This window comes from Talpa europaea (genome assembly GCF_964194135.1).
Source record: "Talpa europaea genome assembly, chromosome: 6".
Lineage (NCBI taxonomy): Eukaryota > Metazoa > Chordata > Mammalia > Eulipotyphla > Talpidae > Talpa > Talpa europaea.
In genome coordinates, this window is record NC_140072.1 from 61,769,770 (window position 1) to 61,792,326 (window position 22,557).

The 22,557-nt window shown below is 37.1% G+C and overlaps 1 protein-coding gene across 1 annotated transcript; it reads left to right on the forward strand.

Moving 5' to 3' along the window:
- Positions 1 to 2,655: 2,655 nt before the first annotated feature.
- Positions 2,656 to 21,345, forward strand: RAB1A (RAB1A, member RAS oncogene family; the record flags this gene model as incomplete). The annotated part of the gene is made up of 7 exons (XM_084234849.1): positions 2,656 to 2,728; positions 4,650 to 4,683; positions 6,437 to 6,509; positions 14,396 to 14,491; positions 18,915 to 19,010; positions 20,758 to 20,889; positions 21,148 to 21,345. 7 exons carry the CDS (start codon positions 2,656 to 2,658, stop codon positions 21,343 to 21,345), a joined length of 702 nt encoding a protein of 233 aa, XP_084090975.1.
- Positions 21,346 to 22,557: the final 1,212 nt, after the last annotated feature.

Consider the following 22,557-nt stretch of genomic DNA (forward strand, 5'->3'; position numbering starts at 1 on the left):
CAAGGTTCACTTATATTATAGTTGACATTATGAGAGTTGTATTTTGTGGGTGATGTTTGGATAAAAATGACTAATACAGTCTGTGCTGTTTTACTTTTGACTTTTTCCCGCCTTGGTATATGTTTCTAAATGGTGGAATCTTGAAAGTTGTCAACATGTTAATGTCAGTCAACTTTATCTTGAAAATATTCACATCTGAAAATCCAAATTTTATTTCATAAAGAAGAAAAAAGTGTGTGTTCTCATTTAATCCAGAAGATTGACTTCATGTACTTGTTGCTGTGTAATAGGATTATGCCAGTGTTGTCTGCGTGCAGTCTTATCCATCTACCTATTTAGAAATTGTTTTTGTTGTGATAGACATACTGAATGAATGTATGATGGTTGTAAGTCATTGAATAAACTCTCATTAAACATTTTTCCTCCCCTCAATTTTTTTTTGATTGAACAGGTAATACATATTTATGCTAGATGGTTTTTAAAACGTGTAAAGAATATATCAATCAATTGTAATCCTACAATTTAGAAGTGGCTGTTTTTCTCCAAATCTTATGTGTATGCAACTTGTTTAAAAATAAAAATGGGTTATACTAAACAAGATGTTCTATAATATTTTCACATAGCGGTATTTTACTTAAGTCTCCTTGAGATTTTAGAATTCCCAGTAGGTTTTAGATTCATCTCCTACTTTCTGTATGCAGTTTGATAACTTTATGAAAGTGAAAATATTATACCTCAATAGAATTTTGAACCAAAATCTCTTGTACTAACTTATTTATTTATTTAAAGATTTATTTATGCATGCAATAACTGGGGTACAGGCCAGAGGTGTGGGGGGGGGTGAGAGGATTCACCAGAGACAGAGTGGGGAATAGAACAGGCAGCCTGACTGAAATACACTGCTGAGGGCAGCAGTGGGCGAGTCAGGAGAGTCTGTTGCACCGTGTGGGTAGCTCCCTGGCCCGCTGGGGATCAAACTCGTGCTGCAGAGGCTGTGGATAGCTTCACAGTGCTGTGCTTGAACCCCTTGTGCCACCAGGGAGGCCCAGTAACTTTTTTAAAAGGACATTGTTTTCTGCTTTCACAAGTCATGTTTTAAAAAGGTATAGAAAATGTTAGTATTAGAATACATAGGTATGAAGATTATGTTCAGATTATAAATAATGGGAATAGAAAATCTCCATGTAACTAAAATGACCATGAAGATTTATAGGAGAAACTAAGAACCAGAGTAATTTTTCAATTGAAATTATCTTTGAACCCCACCATCCAATTAGAAAAGCCTGTTAATTTATCTAACTTTACCCCTTTTCATCCAGCCTTAATCTTCTATCAGTCTTAGTTTATCTCTCACTGAATTTTCTCTAAATTAAAATGTAATACCTGCTTATGGTATTAAAAATTCAAGCTGTTGAAAAGAATTTTCTCTGATATTAACAATACTTTGCCTCAGTTAAGGTTTTATTTTACAGTGTCCAGCATGATTTATGATTTGATTTAATTTGAGATAAGAGTATTTTTCTCAAATTTAAAAAATATCAGGAGCTAGCATTTCAAAGAGATTGATGCTTGTATCCCTTTTGTTAATGTCCTAGGTTTTTTTTAACTTTTTTTTACATGAGACTTTTAAAAAATATTTATTTATTTATTTATGCATACAAGAGCTGGGGTACAGACCAGAGATGCGGGGGCGTGAGAGGATTCACCAGAGACCGAATGGGGAAGAGAACGGGCAGATTGACTGAAGTACACTGCTGAGGGGAGCATATGGGCGAGTCATGAGAGATCTGCTGTACCATGTGTGTTGCTCCCTGGCTGGCTGGGGTCTGAACTCATGCTGCAGAGGCTGTGGACTGCCTCATAGTGTGGTGCCCAACCCCCTGTACCACCAGGGAGGCCCTTTTTTTAACTTTTTTATCTTGATATAGATTTAGATTTACAGAGGAGTAAAATTAGTAAATTCCTGCATACCATTCACCCAAGTAATATTAGCATCTTACTTGGTGTATAGTTACTAAAATGAAGAAAGTTTTCCTCTTGCATGCTATTAGAAGCCAGTCTTTAACAACCCACATTCAAGGAAAGGGAGTCAAAAATTAGGGTCCATATATGGGAGGGAGTGGTGTTCAATGACTTTCTAGGCATATGTTAAAACCAATACAATATCCATATTTTGGGGGTCATACTTTGAGTTCATGCAAATATCCTGTTTCTCCTAAAAGCTTCACATACTAATTTTAGCTTTCATTGGTGATCTACTGGTGATTTTCACTATCTTTCATTCCCTCTACATGTGTTAATTAGAATATTTCTGTAAGGAATATTTGTCTCCTCACATTTATTTATTGACTCATGGATATTTATCTTATTCTTTGGGTTGTAATTCAGTAATCCAGTACATGGTTATTTATTTCATGGCTCACATTGTTCTGTCTGTACATTAAGAGAACTTTCAGGTTTACTGTGCCCATTTCAGGTTGACGTACATGTCCTTTAACATACGCCATGTCCCCATCCATCTTTTCCCTCTTGTATTTTGCTCAAAATATTAATCAAGGTTGTCAAGTATTTTTTAACTGTAACTCATAAAGAAACTTGAAAATGGCAAAGTTTAAAATGTTTTCTGATCTCTTAGCATCCTTTGTAAAAGGCACAATGTTAGATTTTGGATATGCAGATGATGTCATTTTACCTTCGCACTCACAGATATGTCAAGTACTGGAGGGAAGTGGGGGGCCTCCCTGGTGGTGCAGGGGTTAAAGACAGCCCTGTCATGCTGTCGCACTGCAGGATCAGCACCAAATTCAATCCTCACCAAGGAGGTGACCCATATGGTGAGGCAGACCTCTCATGTTCTCCTGTCTCGCCTGCTGTTCCCCTCAGCAGTGTACTTCAGTAAATCTGTCCTGCTCCCCACTTTCTCTGGTGAATCCTCTCACCCCCTCACCCCCCACACCGCTGGCCTGTACCCCAGTTCTTGTATGCATAAATAAATCTTTTTTAAAAAAAAGAGGGGAGTGGAGATAGATTCCAGACTACTTAGGGGGCAGAAATATTAAATATTTTAGTAAATTAGGCATGAAAAAGACTAGAGGAAGCTCTGATTTGAGTACAGGGGTTAGGATTTACTGGAATACTATAATAAAAGAAGAGGGGATTACCACTGTAACTAGATTTCTGTACTAGCATAATCCATTTTTTCCCACTTAAAATAATAATATAGCTATTACAGACTTTATTCCAATTCTTAGGAAATAAAGGAAAACTACATTTAAAATTTTACCATTTGCTAAATTACTCCTTGAGTCTTTGTAGCAAAAATCTGACCTTGTACTTTTTAATTTTAGATTTGCATATTTTTAAGATTTTTATTGTTTTATAAATTAGCGAAGAAATATCTTTTTTTTTTTTAAAAGATTTATTTATACAAGCACTGGGTACAGTCAGAAGTGTGGGAGGGTGAGAGAATTCACCAGAGAGCAGGGAGCAGAACAGGCAGACGGACAAAGTACACTGCTGAGGGGAGCAGCGGGCAGCAGGAGAGGTTTGCACGCCATGTGGGACCCTCGCCCTGTGGCCGGGGATCGAACCTGCACTGCAGAGGCTGCAGGCAGCCTCGCAGCCCAGCGCTCAACCGCTGCGCCACCAGGGAGGCCCTGAAGAAATATCTTTAAGCAATCAGAACTCCTGAACATTTGCTATATTACTAGTTTATTAATAAACTCACACAATATAGGTAATTTAAAATGCTCCAGTGCAAGTAACATGCTGTTGATAATACTCTGAAATATGTGTGTTCAATAAGGGGAAGCTTGTGAATTTGATTTTGTTTACTGTTCTCTGTTATAAGCAGTGGTTCTCTCATTGCAGAGGAGTGCTCAACTGTTTATATTACTTATGACTAAGAATCTTAAAGGATCAGAAACTCAAAATAATGTTTTCAAATGCTGCTGTTCTTAAAACTAAAGAGTGTGATATTTGAAAAAGATGATTTTTTTAAAATTTGACTTTCTTGAAACCATAATGTAATTGTAACACAATTGGGAAGCATTCTTATTTTTACCAGCCTATGGTTACTCTGAAACAGAGAATTTGATCTTTAAGGTAATGAATGATACCTTGGACAACATCTGTGGCCCAGTGATGTCCTTGATTGTAACAGTCCTGAACAACTGATTGAAGGGATGTTTAGTATTGGGTGCTTACTTGTTTATAGGCGCTGTTCTCAGGGAGATTGGTAAATTCAGTCCATCTGTTGTGCTAGAATTTATGAAAGCAAAGTAACTATATCAGTGGTGTGATTATTCTTGCTAACTGAAATGTAAATTCTTGTACTTGCTGCAAGTGTTAAGTATTCGTAAGAATTTGTTTGGTCTGATTAAGGAGGAAATTATCAGTAGTACTAAAGTCAGTCAGCAATTATACAGCTTAATAAAAGTTGTATTAGCTGTCAATCATTTATTAAAGGTAAATTTTTAATCATTATCCCCCTGCCCCTCTTTTTCTTTAAGATTTCAAACTGGAGATGATACAATTAGTTCATCCTGTACTTCAAGCGCTTCAATTACTTGTTTAAAATCTTTTTATTTTCTTCTGTGACCTTCATTTTGCAGCTGACTGGCACTTTCTCTTTTAATTGTTTCCTTCAGGTATAAGTGACAATAAATGTGTTGTGGAGAGTTGGTAAAACCAAAAAGATGAGTTTCAGATAATATAATTGCCCCCCAGTAACCATGGGGTGTTGGTTCCAGGACACACACTGATTGTAAAATTCACAAATGTTTGAGTCCCTTATATGAAAGGGTATACATAGTACTTGCACATAATCTATGTACATCGTCTCATATACTTTAAATCATATCTAACTTATATCTAATATAATGTAAATAGCTATATATGTTATAATGTAAATAGCTATACTATATTGTAATGTAAAAAGCTATATACTATATTGTTTGAGGGAATAATGACAAGGAAAAAACCCTCTGTGCACGTTCAGATGGTTCACCTATGCGACTGTCATAGGCCTAACTACCTAATATTTTCTGTCCGTGGTAGTTGAGTCCATGAATGTGGAATTTACCTGATAAGGAGGCCAACTGTACATCATCATTGCGTAAAACTAGGTAGCAAACTAGTGAATATTCACAGAGATAATCACTTCTAAAAGTTACACATCTTGCTTATATGTAAATGATAATTATCTGAATATAAATTTAAATCGGGTAGAATTGGGTTTTACCTTAAATAGGTAGCATGTTCTAAAAAAAAACCACAGAAAATTGAAAATTAAATATATTTGTGTATGTATATGTAACTTCTAAAAAAGCAATCTGTAAATGCTGGTTTTTTTGTTCTTTTGAAATTCCTTAAAAGAGCATACATAATAGAACAGGTCAGATATGGGTAGGCTCTATGAGTGATTCCTTTGAATATGGGGCAGACGTTCTCTTATCTCCATGTATATGAAGGAATCCCTAGGGATGATTTGTGTTAGACCAGGCAATAGTAAATGTACATAAACAGCGCCTCATTTGCAATTTTTTTAAAAAAGATTTATTTATTTTTATACAAGAGCTGGGGTACAGGCCGGATGCGTGGGAGGGTGAAAGGATTCACCGGAGACAGAGTGGGGAACAGAACAGGCAGACTGAAAAAATACACTGCTGAGGGGAGCAGTGGGCGCGACAGGAGAGGTCTGCCGTGCCATGTGGGATTCTCGCTGGCTGGTCGGGATAGAACCTGTGCAGCAGATGCTGCGGACAGCTTTACAGTGCGGCGTTCAACCGCCTGCACCACCAGGGTGACCCCGTCGTTTTCAATATTTTCTGAAGAATGCTTTAATATAAGCTTTTATAGAGTGTTGTTAAAGTTGTGCTTTTGCATAAATAACCTTTAGTTTTATCCATCTTTAATATCTTTAGAGTATAGACTTGCAGAAGTTAAATGATCCTTTTTTACAGGAGAGATTTCCAGGTAGATGCTTGGAAAATAATCAAAAGAAAGTCCCTTCTTTGCTATAAAATACTGATTTACTCTTAGAATTTGAAGGATAGGTTTGTTTTGTTGGCAAGAACAATGAAACAACTCCCTGTATTCTAATACAGCAGAGGAGTGGGATGATGTAGCATAATTCTCGGACTTTTCAGGAATGCACATCATTTACGTTTCCTTTCTTCCTTTTCCTGGAAGTGGAAATTGACTGATCTCAGAGATCATGGGTGGCACTGCCTATTTTACATAAATAAGTCTGTTAGTGATTCATTGGAAGGATTTCTGTTCTTGGTTTATAGCTTTGGATTCTGTTAAGTCATGTGAGTTTTTCAGGAGTTGTAGTCTGCCATTGAGCTATTATTCTTGGTTATATTTCTCTTATTATGGAACATAAAATGCAATATACTTACTAATAAGATTTTCTTTTTTTTTTTTTTTGCAGTGATTATTTATTCAAGTTACTTCTGATTGGCGACTCTGGAGTTGGAAAGTCTTGCCTCCTTCTTAGGTTTGCAGTAAGTTGAAATGCCGTTAAAGAAATTAATGCTGTGCTTGTTTTCTAGGTAGACAGAAGATTAAATAGTTTTTGTTTGTTTTAAGATTTATTTATTCATGCATACAAGAACAGTAGTATAGGCCAGATGTGCGGGAGGGTGAGAGGATTCACCAAAGACAGAGTGGGGAACAGAACAGGCAGATTCACTGAAATACACTGCTGAGGGCGAGACAGGAGAAGCCTGCTGCGCCATGTGGATATCTCCCTGGCTGGCCGGGATTGAACCCGCGCTGTAGAGGCTGTGGACAGCTTCACAGCGCTGAGCTCAACGGTCTGCGCCACCAGGGAGGCCCTAAATAATTTTTAGTTCTTCCAGAATTTATATATTTAAAGTCTCCAAGTGTATATCCCCTATGATATCTTGGGCTGTTAAAGAGAAGAAATGCTGTGTTCTTAAAAGAAATTCAGCAAGTGTCTAATGAATGCTCTTGGTAGAGGTCAAAGTGTGTTTCATTGCAACCTAGGTAGTGAGCAAGGGAAAAATAATTGGTCAGTATTAAAGGTGATTTGATGGAAGGGAATCAAGTAAAACTTTAGTAATATAAAAAGAAAACCTTTAATAAAACTTTTGGACAATGGTCTGGTGTTCTATATGTTGAAATTTACAAACAAATTTTCAACCTAATGACTAGACCCCGCAGCCTTCTTCATAGTCATCACCTGCACATACATTTACTGTAGTTGTCCTCACTGTCTAGATACTGATTCTTGGAGTATGGACCAAAGAACCCTGGGAATTATCAGGATCCTCTCAAAGGATTCTTGAGATCAAAATTATTATTTTAATACTGTTAGTATTTCTTGAGTAAATAACTGCATAGTAATAGTAGTAAGACAAAGGAAAGACATTTGCCTTCCATTTCCAGAAGCAGTGGTGGGGGCCCTCCCTGGTGGCCTAGGGGTTAAGTCTCAGCGCTATCACCGCTATGGCCTGATTTCCATCCTGGCCAGGGAGCTAAACCACATATGGCGCAACAGACCTTTCCTGTCCTGCCCACTGCTTCCCTTAGCAGTGTGTTTCAGCATATCTGCCTGTTCTGCTCTGCATTCTGTCTCTAGTGAATCCTCTTACCCCCTGCACCTCTGCCCTACACCCCTGTTCTTCTATGCAAAAATAAATTTAAAAATTTAAAAAAAGAAAAGGCAAAGGTGGGTAAAACTGGTGCACATTATGACAAGGTGGTGCCAATCCCCAAATTGTACCCATAGATAGTCCTGTTATTCACCTCATGGGTGGATGTAAAGCCATTTCATTTAAGAATGTCTTTGATGAAACAGTAAAAATGATTGTTTAGAATATTGATCCTTTAGTATTCTTTTAAAAATATTTTGTGTGAAGAAGTGATTGTGCATAAAGCATGTATACTGGATACTAGGGTATGTTGGCTGTCTTGAGGAAATGAAAAGTGCTTATATAGTTTTGTGTTGTCAGTTGAACACTATTTTTTTTTTTTTTTCCAAAGAACAACTGACAAACTATAGTTATGTAGAATTAGGTGTTTAACAGATTTTTTTCCCAAGTGAATTTCCATGTCAAGGAAAATAGCTGCCTATCATAAAATTCAGACTTTCAAGGGAAAATTAGAATTTTAGAAAACTTAATTCACCATTGCAAGCTTGACAGCATCTCAAATAATTAATACAACTTTTTTGATGAGATGAGTGATACTAACGAATGACATTTGAAAATATTATGTAATATATAATGTCATTAATGTAATTAAAAATGAAATGATTTGTATTAGAATAAAACTTCGGTAACTTTAATCTTATGAGAAGCTTTTCTAATACGGAAAAAATTCAGGAAAGGAAATTTTTAACTTTTTAACTGCATTAAAATTAATGTTAAGCACATAAAATGTTAGAAAACAGATGGTACTGGGGCTCTTCCTGGTGGCATAGAGGTTGAAGTCTCAGCACTATCAAGCTGTCACTAGCCACTGTGGCCTGAGTTCTATCCCTGGCCAGGGAGCTGACCCACAATGAAATATTCGTCACCAAAAAAGGTAACTCGTGCCATTTGTGGCAATGTGAATGGAGCTGGAGTGGGTAATGCTAAGTGAAATAAGCCAGAAGGAGAAAGATAAACATTGGATGGTATCACTGACATGTGGAATATAGAGGAATTAAGAGTCAGATAAAGACAAACTTAAAATTAACCCTTGACAACGGTCTACAGAATTAAAGCATCCAGCAGGGGAAGGGAATAGGGAAAGGTTAAGAACAGAGAGACGGAAGCATGAGGGACTATGGTATCCGACTATGAGTAATTTAGTGATGGGCACACTGTGGTGGTAATACCTGACCGGGAGTATCCAAATATCACTTCAATTAAAAAAAAAAATGAATTCATAGGGCCTTTTTGTTGGTGCAAGGGGTTAAGTCTCAGCACAGTGAAGCTATCCGCCTCCACTGAAGCATGAGTTCAATCCGATCCCCGGACAGGGAGCTGACCCACATGGTGCAGCAGACCTCTCCTGTCATGCCCACTGCTCCTCTCAGTGTATTTCAGTAGATCTGCCTGTTCTGCTTCCTGCTCTGTCTCTGGTGAATCCTCTCTCCTCCTCCCCTGCCTCCAACACCTCCTGCCTATACCCCAGTTCTTGGATGCATAAATAAAATAAATCTTAAAAAAAATGAATAGCTTAATTAAGAAAATACAACTTATTTTCTATCAGAGAGAGAGAGAGAGAGTGCACGCGTGTGCAAGCAGTGACTCAATACAGGCATACCTGCGATACTGAGGGTTTGATTCCAGACACAATAAAATGAATGTTGCAGAAAAGTGAGTCACATGAAGGTTTTGGTTTCCCAGTACATGTAAAAGTTCTGTTTACACTATACTGTAGTCTAGTGAGTGTATCTAACAAGCCAGTATACATACCTTAATTAAATGTGGCAAATACAAGGGGAGCACATGCTGTGAAAAATGATACCAATAGATTTAGGGATCAGGAAGAAGACTGATTATAATAAAGTAAAAATCAAAATCAACAAGCAGCTATAAACCAGAGACACACTACAGGTTGGGGGGTGAAGGGAGTAGGATCAAAACAAGGTTGGTTGGAATTGTACGGGGACTATAACCAAGATGAAAATGCACACATTGTACAAAAGTGAATAATGATGTAAAAAATATATAAAATTAAAAAACCAAAAATTAAAAAAAAGTGCAATAAAAAAAAGCATGAAGCATTATTTGTGGCTGAAATGAGAAAAATTTCTTGTGTTCTTGAAATACAATATAGGTCCTTCATTTAAGTATATTTCCTTTAATTCACAAAATATCAGGTTTCTTTTACATGACGATTTAGTTATTTTACATGAATTTCGTCATCATAGAGTGGGAACTCTCCAGTACTATAATAGAGCGAGTGATGAGCACTTACAATCATAAAAATACAAGTTAGGCAAATATTTAGTGCTTGGATTTTAAAATTGATAGAGAGGCACACACGGAGAAATAGATTTGATCAACACAGGGTTGCCACAGACCTTCAGTTTTTTGAAAAATGCAGTGCCTGTGAAGTACAGTAAAATGAAGCCAGTAAAATGAGGTATGCTATATATAAAGTGCCCTTATTGAGGGGCCTCCCTGGTGGCACAAGGGGTTAAGACAGCACTGTGAAGCTATCCACAGCCACTGCAGTACAAGTTCTATCCCCTGCCAGCGAGGTGACCCACATGGAACAGCAGACCTTTCCTGTCTCGCCTGCTGCTCCCCTCAGCAGTGTATTTCGTCAGTCTGACTGTTCTGTTCCCCACTCTGTCTCTGGTGAATCCTCTCACCCCCGGCACCTCTGGCTTGTACCCCAGGTCTTGTATGCATAAATAAATAAATTTAAAAAAAATAAAGTACCCTTACTGGAAGGATCTTTGATTCGAAATGAACAGGTGTGCGTTGGTTTCTGTCAGAAAGCTGTGCACATAGGTAAAGAATCTCCTCAAGAGTTGTTTTAGAAATCCATACTTACTATTCTTCTCAGAAAATACTTGGCTAAGAGAACATATTCCATTAAAGCTAAGAGTTTTCTTTCAGAGTTTAACTAGAAAACCAAACCAGGAAAAGAGAAAAATACATGAGCGGGCAGTTTACAAAAGAAGATACACAAATTGCCAATAGATATGAAGAAATGTTTGATTTTGTTTGTAGTGAAAGGCCTTTAAGGCAGATATGAAAATTAATAATAATTCCTAGTATTACACCAGTGATTGGTACGGCCTGAGCTAAGTTTTTATTTCAAAGAAAATCTTCTCTGGGTAGTCTTTTGGTCTAAGTCACAGTTTTTGATACTGCCTGCACATTAGAATCAGCTGGGAGACATTTGTTTAATAAAACACCTATTCCTGGGCCTCTCTGGTTGCTCAGTGGGTTGAGTGCACAATGTGAAGCTGTCTGCAGCGCTGGTTCAATTCCCAGCTGGCCAGGGAGAGGCCCACATGGTATGGCACACCTCTCCTGCCGCCCACTGCTCCCCTCAGCAGTGTACTTCGGTCCTTCTGCCTGTTCTGCTCCCTGCTCTGGCTCTCACCCTCCCACACCTCTGGCCTATACCCTAGTGCTTGTATAAATAAATAAATCTTTTTTAAAAAATAAAACACCAATTCCTGAACCCTCAATAGCAATGAACTGCAAAAACTGTAATAATAAAAAAAAAAATATTTAATAGGCTGTGTGGGAGCACAAAGAGAAGATTTGCTTGACTGTTGGCCAAGAAGTTGAAGAATGTTAAAGGAACCTATGGCTGTGTTCCTTTTAATTCTTTTTTCCCTGTTTATTTTGGAGTATTGTAATACAGATTCCAACCCTGTCATTATGACAGAACCATTGTCGGCTTAGAAAATATCCCATATTGTCTCAGAAGTGCCATATTACAGTTGGTTTGAATCAGGATTCAGTCATGGTCCACATATTCCATCTGGTCACATATTTCATCTGGTGGTTTTGCTGCTTAGTTTCTTTTCTTTTTTTTTTTTTTTAAGATTTATTTATTTATACATACAAGAACAGGTTCACAGGCCAGAGGTGCGGGCAGTTAGAGGATCCACCAGAGACAGAGTGGGGAACAGAACAGGCAGACTGACTGAAACACACTGCTGAGGGGAGCAGCAGGCAAGTCAGGAGAGATCTGCTGTGCCATATAGGTTGCTTCTTGGCTGGCTGGGGGATTGAACTCGTGCTACAGAGGCTGCGGATAGCTTCATAGGTTGCGTCTCAACCCCTTGCACCACTAGGGAGGGCCTGCTTAGTTTCTTAATCTAATGTTTTTCAGCCTTTCTCCTTTACATTTATGCATTTTTCATCTTTTTTGTGTGTGTGTGGAGATTGAGGCAGTTGTCCTCTAGATTATCCAGCATTTTTGATCTGGCACTTTACTTCTGAGTGTCTGTTTTTATCTCATGTTGTAATTGGAAGTAATCCCTAGGGTTGTGCTATCCTAATGGGTAGCTACTAGCCCCATGTGGCTATCTAAATTTAAATTAATTAAAGTTGAATAAATTAAAATTTCATTTTCTTATTTTCACCAGTAGCTAGTGACTACTATTTTGACTAACTCATAGATCCTTTCCATCAACAAAGAGCATTCTGTTGACAATACTAGTCCCATCTTTGTTAGCAGAATATTTCCGAGGTGGTGCTTTGTGCTTGCTAAGAGTGTTATCGCTCCACATTTTTCACCAACATTTTCACTTAAAACATTTGGTTTCCATTCTGAGTAAAATATTGTAACAGATACTTGAGAAAAACAAGGGTAACTTTATAAGTTTAACATGGGGTTAAAGATTGTTCATATAAAAACTTGGGCATAATGATCATGGTACATTTTTCATAATAGCCAAAAAGAAAGAACCCAAATAAATGTCCATCAACTGATTAATGGGCAAACAAAATGTGGTATATTAATACAATGTGCTATTATTTGGCCATAAAAAGAAATAAGTACTGTTACTTGATGTAACATGGATGAACCTTGGTAACATGTTAACTGAAAGAAGCCAGAAACTCAAAAGGCTGCATATTTTATGATTCGATTTACATGAAATATTCCAAAGAGGCAAATCCATAGGGACATGAAGTGGAAAAGTGATTTCCAGGGTTTAGGGGGAGAGAAGGAAAATGTAGTGACTGCTGCTGGGTACAGGGTTCCCTTTGGGGGTGATGAAAACTTTCTGAAGTTAGTAGTTGCACATATTGTGAATATACTAAAAACCACCAGATTGTACTTTAAAAAATTTTTTTAAAAAATAATTTTTATTTATTTATTTATGCATACAAGAACTGGGATACAGGCCAGAGGTGGTCGGGGGGGGGGGGGTTGGTTGTGAGAATTCACCAGTGACAGAGAGGGGAACAGAACAGGCAGATCTACTGAAATGCACTGCTGAGGGGAGCAGCGGGCGAGACAGGAGAGGTCTGCTGCACCATGTGAGTAGCTCTCTGGCTGGGGATCAAACTTGTGCTGCAGTGGCTGTGGACAGCTTCATAGGTTGTATCTTAACCCCTTGTGCCACCAGGGAGGCCCACATCAAAAAAAAATTTTTTTTTTAAAGATTTATTTATTTTTATACAAGAACCCCGGGGTATAGGCCAGATGTGCAGGAGGGTGAGAGGATTCACTGGAGACAAAGCGGGGAACAGAACAGGCAGACTGAAGAAATAACACTGCTGAGAGGAACAGTGCACGAGACAGGAAAGGTCAGCTTCACCATGTGGGATTCTTGCCGGCCAGCCGGGATTGAACCCACGCTGCAGAGGCTGTGGACAGCTTCACAGTGTGGCACTCAACTGCCTGCGTAAAAAAATTTTTTTAAAGATTTATTTATGCATACAAGAGCTGGGGTGTAGGCCAGAGGTGTGTGGGTAGGGGTGGGGGATTAGAAGATTCACCAGAGATTGAGTAGGGAGCAGAACAGGCAGATTGACTAAAATACACTGCTGAGGGGAGCAGCGGGTGAGATAGGAGAGGTCTGCTGTGTCATGTGGGTTGTTAGCTCCCTAGCCTGGGATTGAACTTGTGCTGCAGTGGCTACTGAAAGCTTCATAGCACTGAGACTTAACCCCTAGGCCACCAAGGAGGCCCCCTGCACTTTTTTTAAAATGGTGACTTTTATGTGAATTACATCTCAATTTTTAAAAGTTATAACTAGGAAATAAAGTTGTTTTCTAAAATAGAACATTCAGGGGCCTCCTTGGTGTGGCGCAAGGGGTTAGGACGCAACCTATGGCACTATCTGCAGCCACTGCAGCACGAGTTCAATCCCCGGCCAGGGAGGTGACCCACATGGCGCAGCAGACCTCTCCTGACTCAGCCCCTGATCCCCTCAGCATTATGTTTCGGTTGATCTGTCTGTTCTGTTCCCCACTCTGTCTCTGGTGAATCCTCTCACCCACCCCACCCCCACACCTCTGGCCTGTACCCCAGTTCTTGTATACATAAATAAATCTTTTAAAAAAATAATCATCCAGAAGAGGAGAGTGATGTGGTCATTACATTGCGAATAAATTGGATGGGGGTGACAGGAGAGTAAGGTTCACTGACTGGCAAATAGAAAAATCATATCATTGAAAGTATAAAACCTTTTTCTAAATGATATTTGTAAAGTATTTGTCAGAAGACTGGAAAATTTAAAGAACAGCTATTGAAAATATCTTAAGGAACTACTATTAAGTAGTGCTTTGTAATCAAAACATGAATTAAGTATTGGAGTAGGATGGAATTGGCTTTTGGCTTTTTCAACATGTTATATGCCTTGTAAACTTTATCAACTTTGTAGATAAAAGTAAGCATTGTATTTTCTTATTTACTCTATTGAACACTAATCATTAATATTTTACCCCCTTAGGATGATACTTACACAGAAAGCTACATCAGCACAATTGGGGTGGATTTCAAAATAAGAACTATAGAGTTAGATGGGAAAACAATCAAGCTTCAGATAGTAAGTATTTTTTGGAAATTATTTTGGTAAATTTAGAATGTTATTTTTAATATGTGAAAATTAAATTTGACATATCTTAATCGTGCATCTATAACAGAATAAGAATTGTTTAAAAGATTTCTCTAAGATTACCCTCCTCATTGAATTTTCATAAAGACAATATGTGTATTGAGTCAAACCTGAACATAGTTTTTCTTGTACTTTTATCAGTGAGTGTGTAAACTGACATTTACCTTGTCCTATAGCAGAAATATATTGGTCATTTACTGTTGTTTTTTACTGTGTTGAATACTCTGAAACATTAAAAGAAACCTAGAAGTTCTTTATATGTGGCTTAGTTGAAGAGTATTTACCTACTACTTTTGTATTTATAAAATAGTATGTATCAACTCTGTAGAAACAGAATTTTGTTGGAAAGAAACTTAACTTTTCTAACATGTTTATTTTATAGCTTAGTAAATGGATGCTATGAGATTTAATGACTTGCCCCCCTTCCATCTTTATATCCCTAGACCCAAATTAAAAATCGGTAATTGTACTAGTTCAGTTATACCACTTTATTTTTATTTTTTAACCATATATACTTATTTATATATATATACACACACACACATATATATATATATAAAACATCATTCTTCCTTTTTGTACTATGTTTGCTTTCTCTCCTCTCAGATGTAGTCCCCGTAAAATTCCCACCACCAGTTCACCCATGCATCACAACCATAGACCCTTGTGCTCTTCCCTCCCATTTTGATCCCTCTCCTCCCTCCTCCCTTGCAAAATGTCTCTGATTTATAGTTGGCCTGTTAATTTTGTTTTTTAATTTATTGTAATTATTTTTCCCCCCGATCCCTTATTTGGTTCTCCTACATTCCTCCTGTAAGTAAAACCATCCGATATTTTTCTTTTTCACTGAGGATAATCCCTTGTAGCTCCATCCATGTTGCTGTGAATGGCATGAGTTTATCTTTTCAGTTGTATCACTTGAATATGGATCTGGGTATTACTGGTGTGGATGTATCTATGGTCTTTAAAAAAATTAATTTGAATGTGTTTTAAAGTAGGTTATTAGTATGAGGCAACATAGGAAATCGGTGACTATTATTTTTATGACCCTAACAATACTGAAGTGGAAGGAGTTTTGGATTTGAAGTCAAAAAACTTGGGTTTATTGTCTGATTCTGGTATTTACTAGACAATTGTGGGTTTAAATAATGTCAGCCTTTTTCCTGCTACTCAGTTTCTTAAGCAAAGTAAGTGTGGTGATACTTGATTTACTTACTTATAAGGTAGTTGTGAGAAGCAAATCTAGTAGCTCTGTGTATGTCTGTATAATAATGTATGTGAACGTTCTTTGTAAACTTTTTTGGGCAGTATACAAATGTTACTTATGATACCACATTCCCAGGTGAATTAATGTTTTTTCAATTGTTCCTTTTATTTACATGACCCTAGTGAGTAAAAGTAAGGTACATTACAAGTGAATAGTATTACCTGATACTCCAAATTAGAATTTACAAAGATAAATTTAGAGATAATTGTAATTCTTTCAGTGAACAGATTTCCTTCCATATTGATTTTTGCCATTATATTCAGAGTGCTAACTTTGTACGTTGCAACAGAGAATATTTCAAAAAGATGTGCCCAGGCCTCTAAATAATGTGAAATGAGTGTTATGTATGATCATTGGTCTCCATAAGATTTGGGGTGTATATCTCTGAAACATACATATATTGTTACAGCTTTCCTGAGGCAGAAGGGATCTTACAGGTCACTCATTCAGTCTTTCCTTCATCTTCAGTAGGAATTTTCTATCCTTATCTGCCTCTTTATGAGCAATTTTGAGATGCTCACCATTTTGAAAGTGGCAAGCTCCATTTATAAATAAATAACTTCTAATTGTTAATTCTTTATATTGAACTGACGCCAGTTTCCTTTAACTTCTGTGTCCATGAGAGCCGCCTGAACAAGATTAAATTCTTTCCCATAGGCAGCCTGCCTTTTAGATTCATGTTATCACAACCGTCTACACCTTTGAAGTCAGCATTTCTGGAAGCATGTTTTCAGAACCTTTTATAATTTAGGTTCCTCTTGAATTTTGTATGTGCCTTTTGATTAGAGTGTGATTCCTAAAATCAAATATAAGATTTAGTCCAGCCTGTGTGGATTAGTGAGGTAAATCTTCACCTGGTTTGGACTCTGTATTTCTTTCCTACCACCCCACTTTTCCAGTCAGTCCATTCAAGAACATAAAAAGAAAGCTTCAATTTACTATATTTTGCTGTTTCAATAAGTCATATTACCTAAGTTAAGTTTGTGATTTGTTGGCTAAAAATAAAGTCTTGTCTTAGTCTTTTTTCAAATCTAAATGCAAAATTTTATTTTTTAAACCCATTTACATTTCATCTTGTTTGGCTTGTGTCATCCTTTTAAGTTATCTTAGGTCTTTTAAAATGATTGTGTTGATCTATATTTTCTTTTAGCTTTTCCTTTCAAGTTACCATCTTGGTCTTTATCAGAGTTGGCAATCACAAAATGAAAGATATAAAATATTCAGTAAGGCAGTGCAGGGAATGGAGTCCAGTCCCATGCCATGAAGGCCTCTTTCTGTGATCTTTCTTCATTCATGAAGTATTTATGGAAATGCTTATATTATACCCAGTACTCAAAGAGATTTGAGGTTACAGAGATAAATGAAACATAGCCTTTCTGGAGATCCCATTTCAGTCGGAGAGACAAACAGGAGAATTAGTTATCCTGTGATTATGACAGGTAATGAGTATTAAAAACATAGGATAATCAATAGCAGAGGAAGGTACTATTTGCATGTAGAATCAGGAGAGCTTTCATAGCAAAGAGACCCAGCTATTTTACTTTTGGGATGCTATTGCTCAGCTACAGTTTGTTAACAGGTATTCAGAAACTATTTTTTCTTTTTCTCATATTACTTTGTGAAAGGGATTAGTGGGCGGAGAAGAGAAAGGAAATACTACTTTATTGAGCAGTTTCTATAATCAAGTACAGTACTTCTAGCATTTGACAAACACTAGTTCATTTAAGGTAGTTCTATAAGATCTGATACATAGGATTTATAAATGAAAAAGTTATTAGATGACTCTCCTTAGAGTTAAATAACCTGGAACATAGATAGGATGTTTTGAAGTCAGTTTGGTTTCATTCTAAAGCTCATGCTTCTCTAAGGATATCCTGAAAGACTTTCCTTACTAAGACTGCAGATTTAAATATTTCTCATCTTTCAGTCTAGCACTTCAGAGAAAAAAGGGAAGCCATAGCGACTTAATTTTAATGATTCATTTTACCTTATTTGCTTCATTTTCCCCTGTAGTATGTTAATGTTAGTCATTATGAAATTCTACTTCAAAAAATACTTTTGTGTACATTGCCACTCTACTGTATCATCTCCCATTATAACATCTAATATAATTGTGGTCTGTACTCAATTTCCCCAAAATTACGACTTCTTTTTAACAGCTATATTGGTTAAGAAAAAAGTTATTTCACACAGTGAAATAACTGAGTGCTCCTGAACCCTTTTTTTTTTTTTTTTTTGGCCACTTAAGGTGTTAGCAGGGAATCACTGTCAGTTCAGTTATATACCAAAACTACAATTCCTTCTCTGTAGAGACTGTTACATCTTCATTTCCATTCCCCGCCCCCCAAACCATTATGTACATTTTATTTCTCCCATCAAGAGGTTACTTTTTATCAGTATCTTTTAGTACTGTAGGTGGCTATTCTATACCAATGCTTTTTTTAAGGAGACCCCTGTCTAGGAGCAATTTAAACATAATTATCATTGCCCTTGATAAAACCAAGGCTTTAAAAATCCAACAATTCTGTTTTCCTCTTGATATTTTTAATACTTTTGATAAACCCTTTATAAAAGCATTAGCTTGAGTATGGTAAACTGCTCTCAAAATGATTACAGCGCTCTCTTGACCGGTAGTTATCCGAATTAGGTTCTTTCACTGCTTTCAGTGATGGTGATGGTGATGCTAAAATGTGCTAGCAGATAATTTTGTCTTATGTAGGAGTGTACTGTGTTAAAGAGGTGTTAGGCAGTAGCTTTCCTACTCGTCAGCCCATCTTTGCATTCACACTGAATGACTTGCACGTTGCAAAGGGTGCAGGGAATATGAAAAGTATGACAATAGCGCCTCATCACAGAGCTTGTAATTTTGTGTCACTGCCACAAGCTAAACCCTAGGCACTGCCTTCTTTTCTGGACGTTCAGGCATTGGCAGTTAGTATGCACTGTAGTGTAGTACAAACATCAGTTAATGTTTCCATATCAAATCCTGATAATCTCCTTAACTGTGAAAACTAAGTAGTTATTCCTCCTCTTTCCATAATTCTTATTTTAATGAAATTGTTTGGGTTTCTTGATTATTTCTAATAGTGGGACACAGCAGGCCAAGAAAGATTTCGAACAATCACCTCCAGTTATTACAGAGGAGCTCATGGGATCATAGTTGTGTATGATGTGACAGATCAGGTAAGTTTCTGGAGAAAATTATGTTATGGAAACAAAAAGTAGAAGTTATTAGTTGAATATCTTTCTTTTACTTTGCATATGTCATCAGTGTTCTTTGCGTAGCAGAAAATTTCGTTCACCACTATATAAATGAATCACATTAAAAACATGTTTTAAAGCAGTCCTTTTAAAACAGGTACTTTATTTTTTCTTCCCTCCATCATTTGAATACTCATGGATTGTTGAACCAAAACTTCCTACTTTCCTTTAGTAAATACATAGAAAATTAAAAATTGACATTACATATGCTTTTAGTGGACTCTGGTTATATTTATTATCAACTAAATAATTGATCATTTTGGCAAATTTTTAGGGAATTGTGGAATTGTTTGGTTTATACTATGTTCTTGGTGTTATGTAGTAATGGGAATTTGCCCAGTAATTAGACCGATAAGAATTGACAAAAGTGAGATTAGGGTTCTCTGCCTACGGAGGATATGGTTCAGAAATGGGATGAGCTTAAGGAAGATTTTAAGATTACAGTGAATATCTTAAGATTAACTGTTGAGAGAAGGCAGGGAGAATTGTGGGAAGAATGTGGTACAAGAACCAAAATTGGTTTTGGATCAGAAAGTTAGGAAATTGGGCCTCCCTGGTGGCAGAGGCAGTTGAGCGCCGCACTGTAAGGCTGTCCGCAGCCTCTGCAGCGTGGGTTTGATCCTGGCCTGCCAGTGAGAATCCCACCAAAGCAGACCTCTCCTCTCAGTGTGTTTTGTCAATCTGCTTGTTCTGTTCCCCGCTCTGTCTCTAGTGAATCCTCTTAACCCTCCTGTGTATTTGGCGTGTACCCCGGTTCTTGTATAAATAAATATATTTCAGGGTCTTTTTTTTTTTAAACTTCAAAAAATTAGAATTTGTCTTGTAGCAAATGTTAACCTCACCTCAACTGTGAAATTATAGCTTAATGGATTACTAGAATCACAGATTTAGATGACTGCCACTGAAGTACTGTGAGATACAGGAGGAAAAAAATGCTAACCTCAAAAATCTCAATTCATTACCATGAAATATTTAAAAATGAAAAGTTTTTCCTGTTACTATGACTCTGAAAAACAAACTTCCCTATTTTGGACTCATTTAATAATTTTTTAATTAAGATTATTTATTCAAGAACCGGGTACAGGCCAGATGTGCGGGAGGGTGAGAAGGATTCACCAGACACACAGAACAGGCAGAATGACCAAAATACACTGCTGAGGGGAGCAGTGGGCGAGACAGGAGAGGTCTGCTGTGTCATGTGGGTTGCTCCCTGGCCCGCAAGGATCGAACCAGCACTGCAAAGGCTGCGGGCAGCTTCATGGTGCTGCGCTCAACCACCTGTGCCACCAAGGAGGCCCCTATTTAATAACCGTTTGACCTCTCTAATAGTAACACTTGGGAGGGTATCTTAAAAGTTTTATCAAATTTCAAAAACCAGGCTTTTGTAGTGCATTTAAAGTGCATTCCAGAACAATTAATTTGCCTTGCCCGTAGTTTAATGTTGAACTCACAGAGTATTTTCATCCTCAAGCTTTCAAATTTTAATTTCTCCATTTAGATATGTATAATTTATCGGTTCACTTCTATCACAGCACTGCAGCTATTATTTTGTAGCCAGTTGTCTGACTAGTTCTTCGTAGGTCCAGAAAGGCATTTCTCTTTATCACTTGTTTTACTGGAGTTGCGTCCAGAACTGTATTACCATTCTTAAAAACATCTGTCTTCTTAGGAGTCCTTCAATAATGTTAAACAGTGGCTGCAGGAAATAGATCGTTATGCCAGTGAAAATGTCAACAAGTTGTTGGTAGGGAACAAATGTGATCTGACCACGAAGAAAGTAGTAGACTACACAACAGCAAAGGTATGTTTAAAGTTTGATTTTCAAACTGAACTTGGTGGATAGTTTAATTTGAATTACACGTGGGTATGGAGAAGTGGGTACAATGGCCACAACTGCTTTAGCTTTTAAAGTGATTACTAGAATATTCTGGTGACAGTTCATGTCATCTGTCTGAATCCAGTGGACTTAGTCCTTACTTACTCTCCATTTCAGATGATAGAAATGTACTAAATATAAGAATTTTTTCCAGTGTTAATTTTGCCTTATTTATTCTCTTAGGAATTTGCTGATTCCCTTGGGATTCCATTTTTGGAAACCAGTGCTAAGAACGCAACGAATGTAGAACAGTCTTTCATGACAATGGCAGCTGAGATTAAAAAGAGAATGGGTCCTGGAGCAACAGCTGGTGGTGCAGAGAAGTCCAATGTTAAAATTCAGAGCACTCCAGTCAAGCAGTCAGGTGGAGGTTGCTGCTAAAATCTGCCTCTGTCCTTTTCTCACAGCAATGAATTTGCAATCTGAACCCAAGTGAAAAAAACAAAATTGCCTGAATTGTACTGTATGTAGCTGCACTACAACAGATTCTTACCGTCTCCACAAAGGTCAGAGATTGTAAATGGTCAATACTGACTTTTTTTTTATTCCCTTGACTCAAGACAGCTAACTTCATTTTCAGAACTGTTTTAAACCTTTGTGTGCTGGTTTATAAAATAATGTGTGTAATCCTCGTTGCTTTCCTGATACCAGACTGTTTCCCGTGGTTGGTTAGAATATATTTTGTTTTGATGTTTATATTGGCATGTTTAGATGTCAGGTTTAGTCTTCTGAAGATGAAGTTCAGCCATTTTGTATCAAACAGCACAACCTGTGTCTGTCACTTTCCATGCATAAAGTTTAGTGAGATGTTATATGTAAGATCTGATTTGCTAGTTCTTCCTTGTAGAGTTATAAAAGGAAAGATTACACTATCTGATTAATAGTTTCTTCATACTCTGCATTTACTTTGTGGCTCCAGAATATTGTAATTTGTTGCACACTATGTAACAAAACAACTGAAGATATGTTTAATAAATATTGTACTTATTGGAAGTAATATCAAACTGTATGGTGATAAGTATTGTTTTAATTCTTATGGTTAAGGGAAATAGAGCCTTGCATTATATTCAAAATAGCCATTTGTGTGTGCAACCAGGGCACTGTAGACCTATCTTAGAGCAGCGATCAATATGCTTTCCAGATAATATCCTCAATAAATGACTGAGGAAAGCCTGGCTTCTGTGTAGGGATTTAACCAAGCTTAGTGGTTCAGGGACATTAAATTGTATGGAAGACAAGTTTAAAGCATATGCTGTCTAGCCTGTTATCTCAGTCCTTCTCTAAAACTATTTGAAGTGGCTTCGATTAATATTTTGTAAATTCCCTAAATGACAAATGATCAGACTAACACATGGGCTAATACCGTTTCTTCCATACTGAGTCAGATGTCAACTATTTTATCCTCCACATTGTTAAACTTAGGTTGGAGGAGAGTTAAAAGCACTGAAATATAGAAAGCAGGAAATTTATTATCTGATTGCCCTAATTTTAGTAATTATAGCCCTAAAAATTAACCAAAAACACAAATGCTGGCTAGGAAAGATAAATGAAAGAATTATTTATTTCAGTGGAATTTTGCACATGTGAAAACGT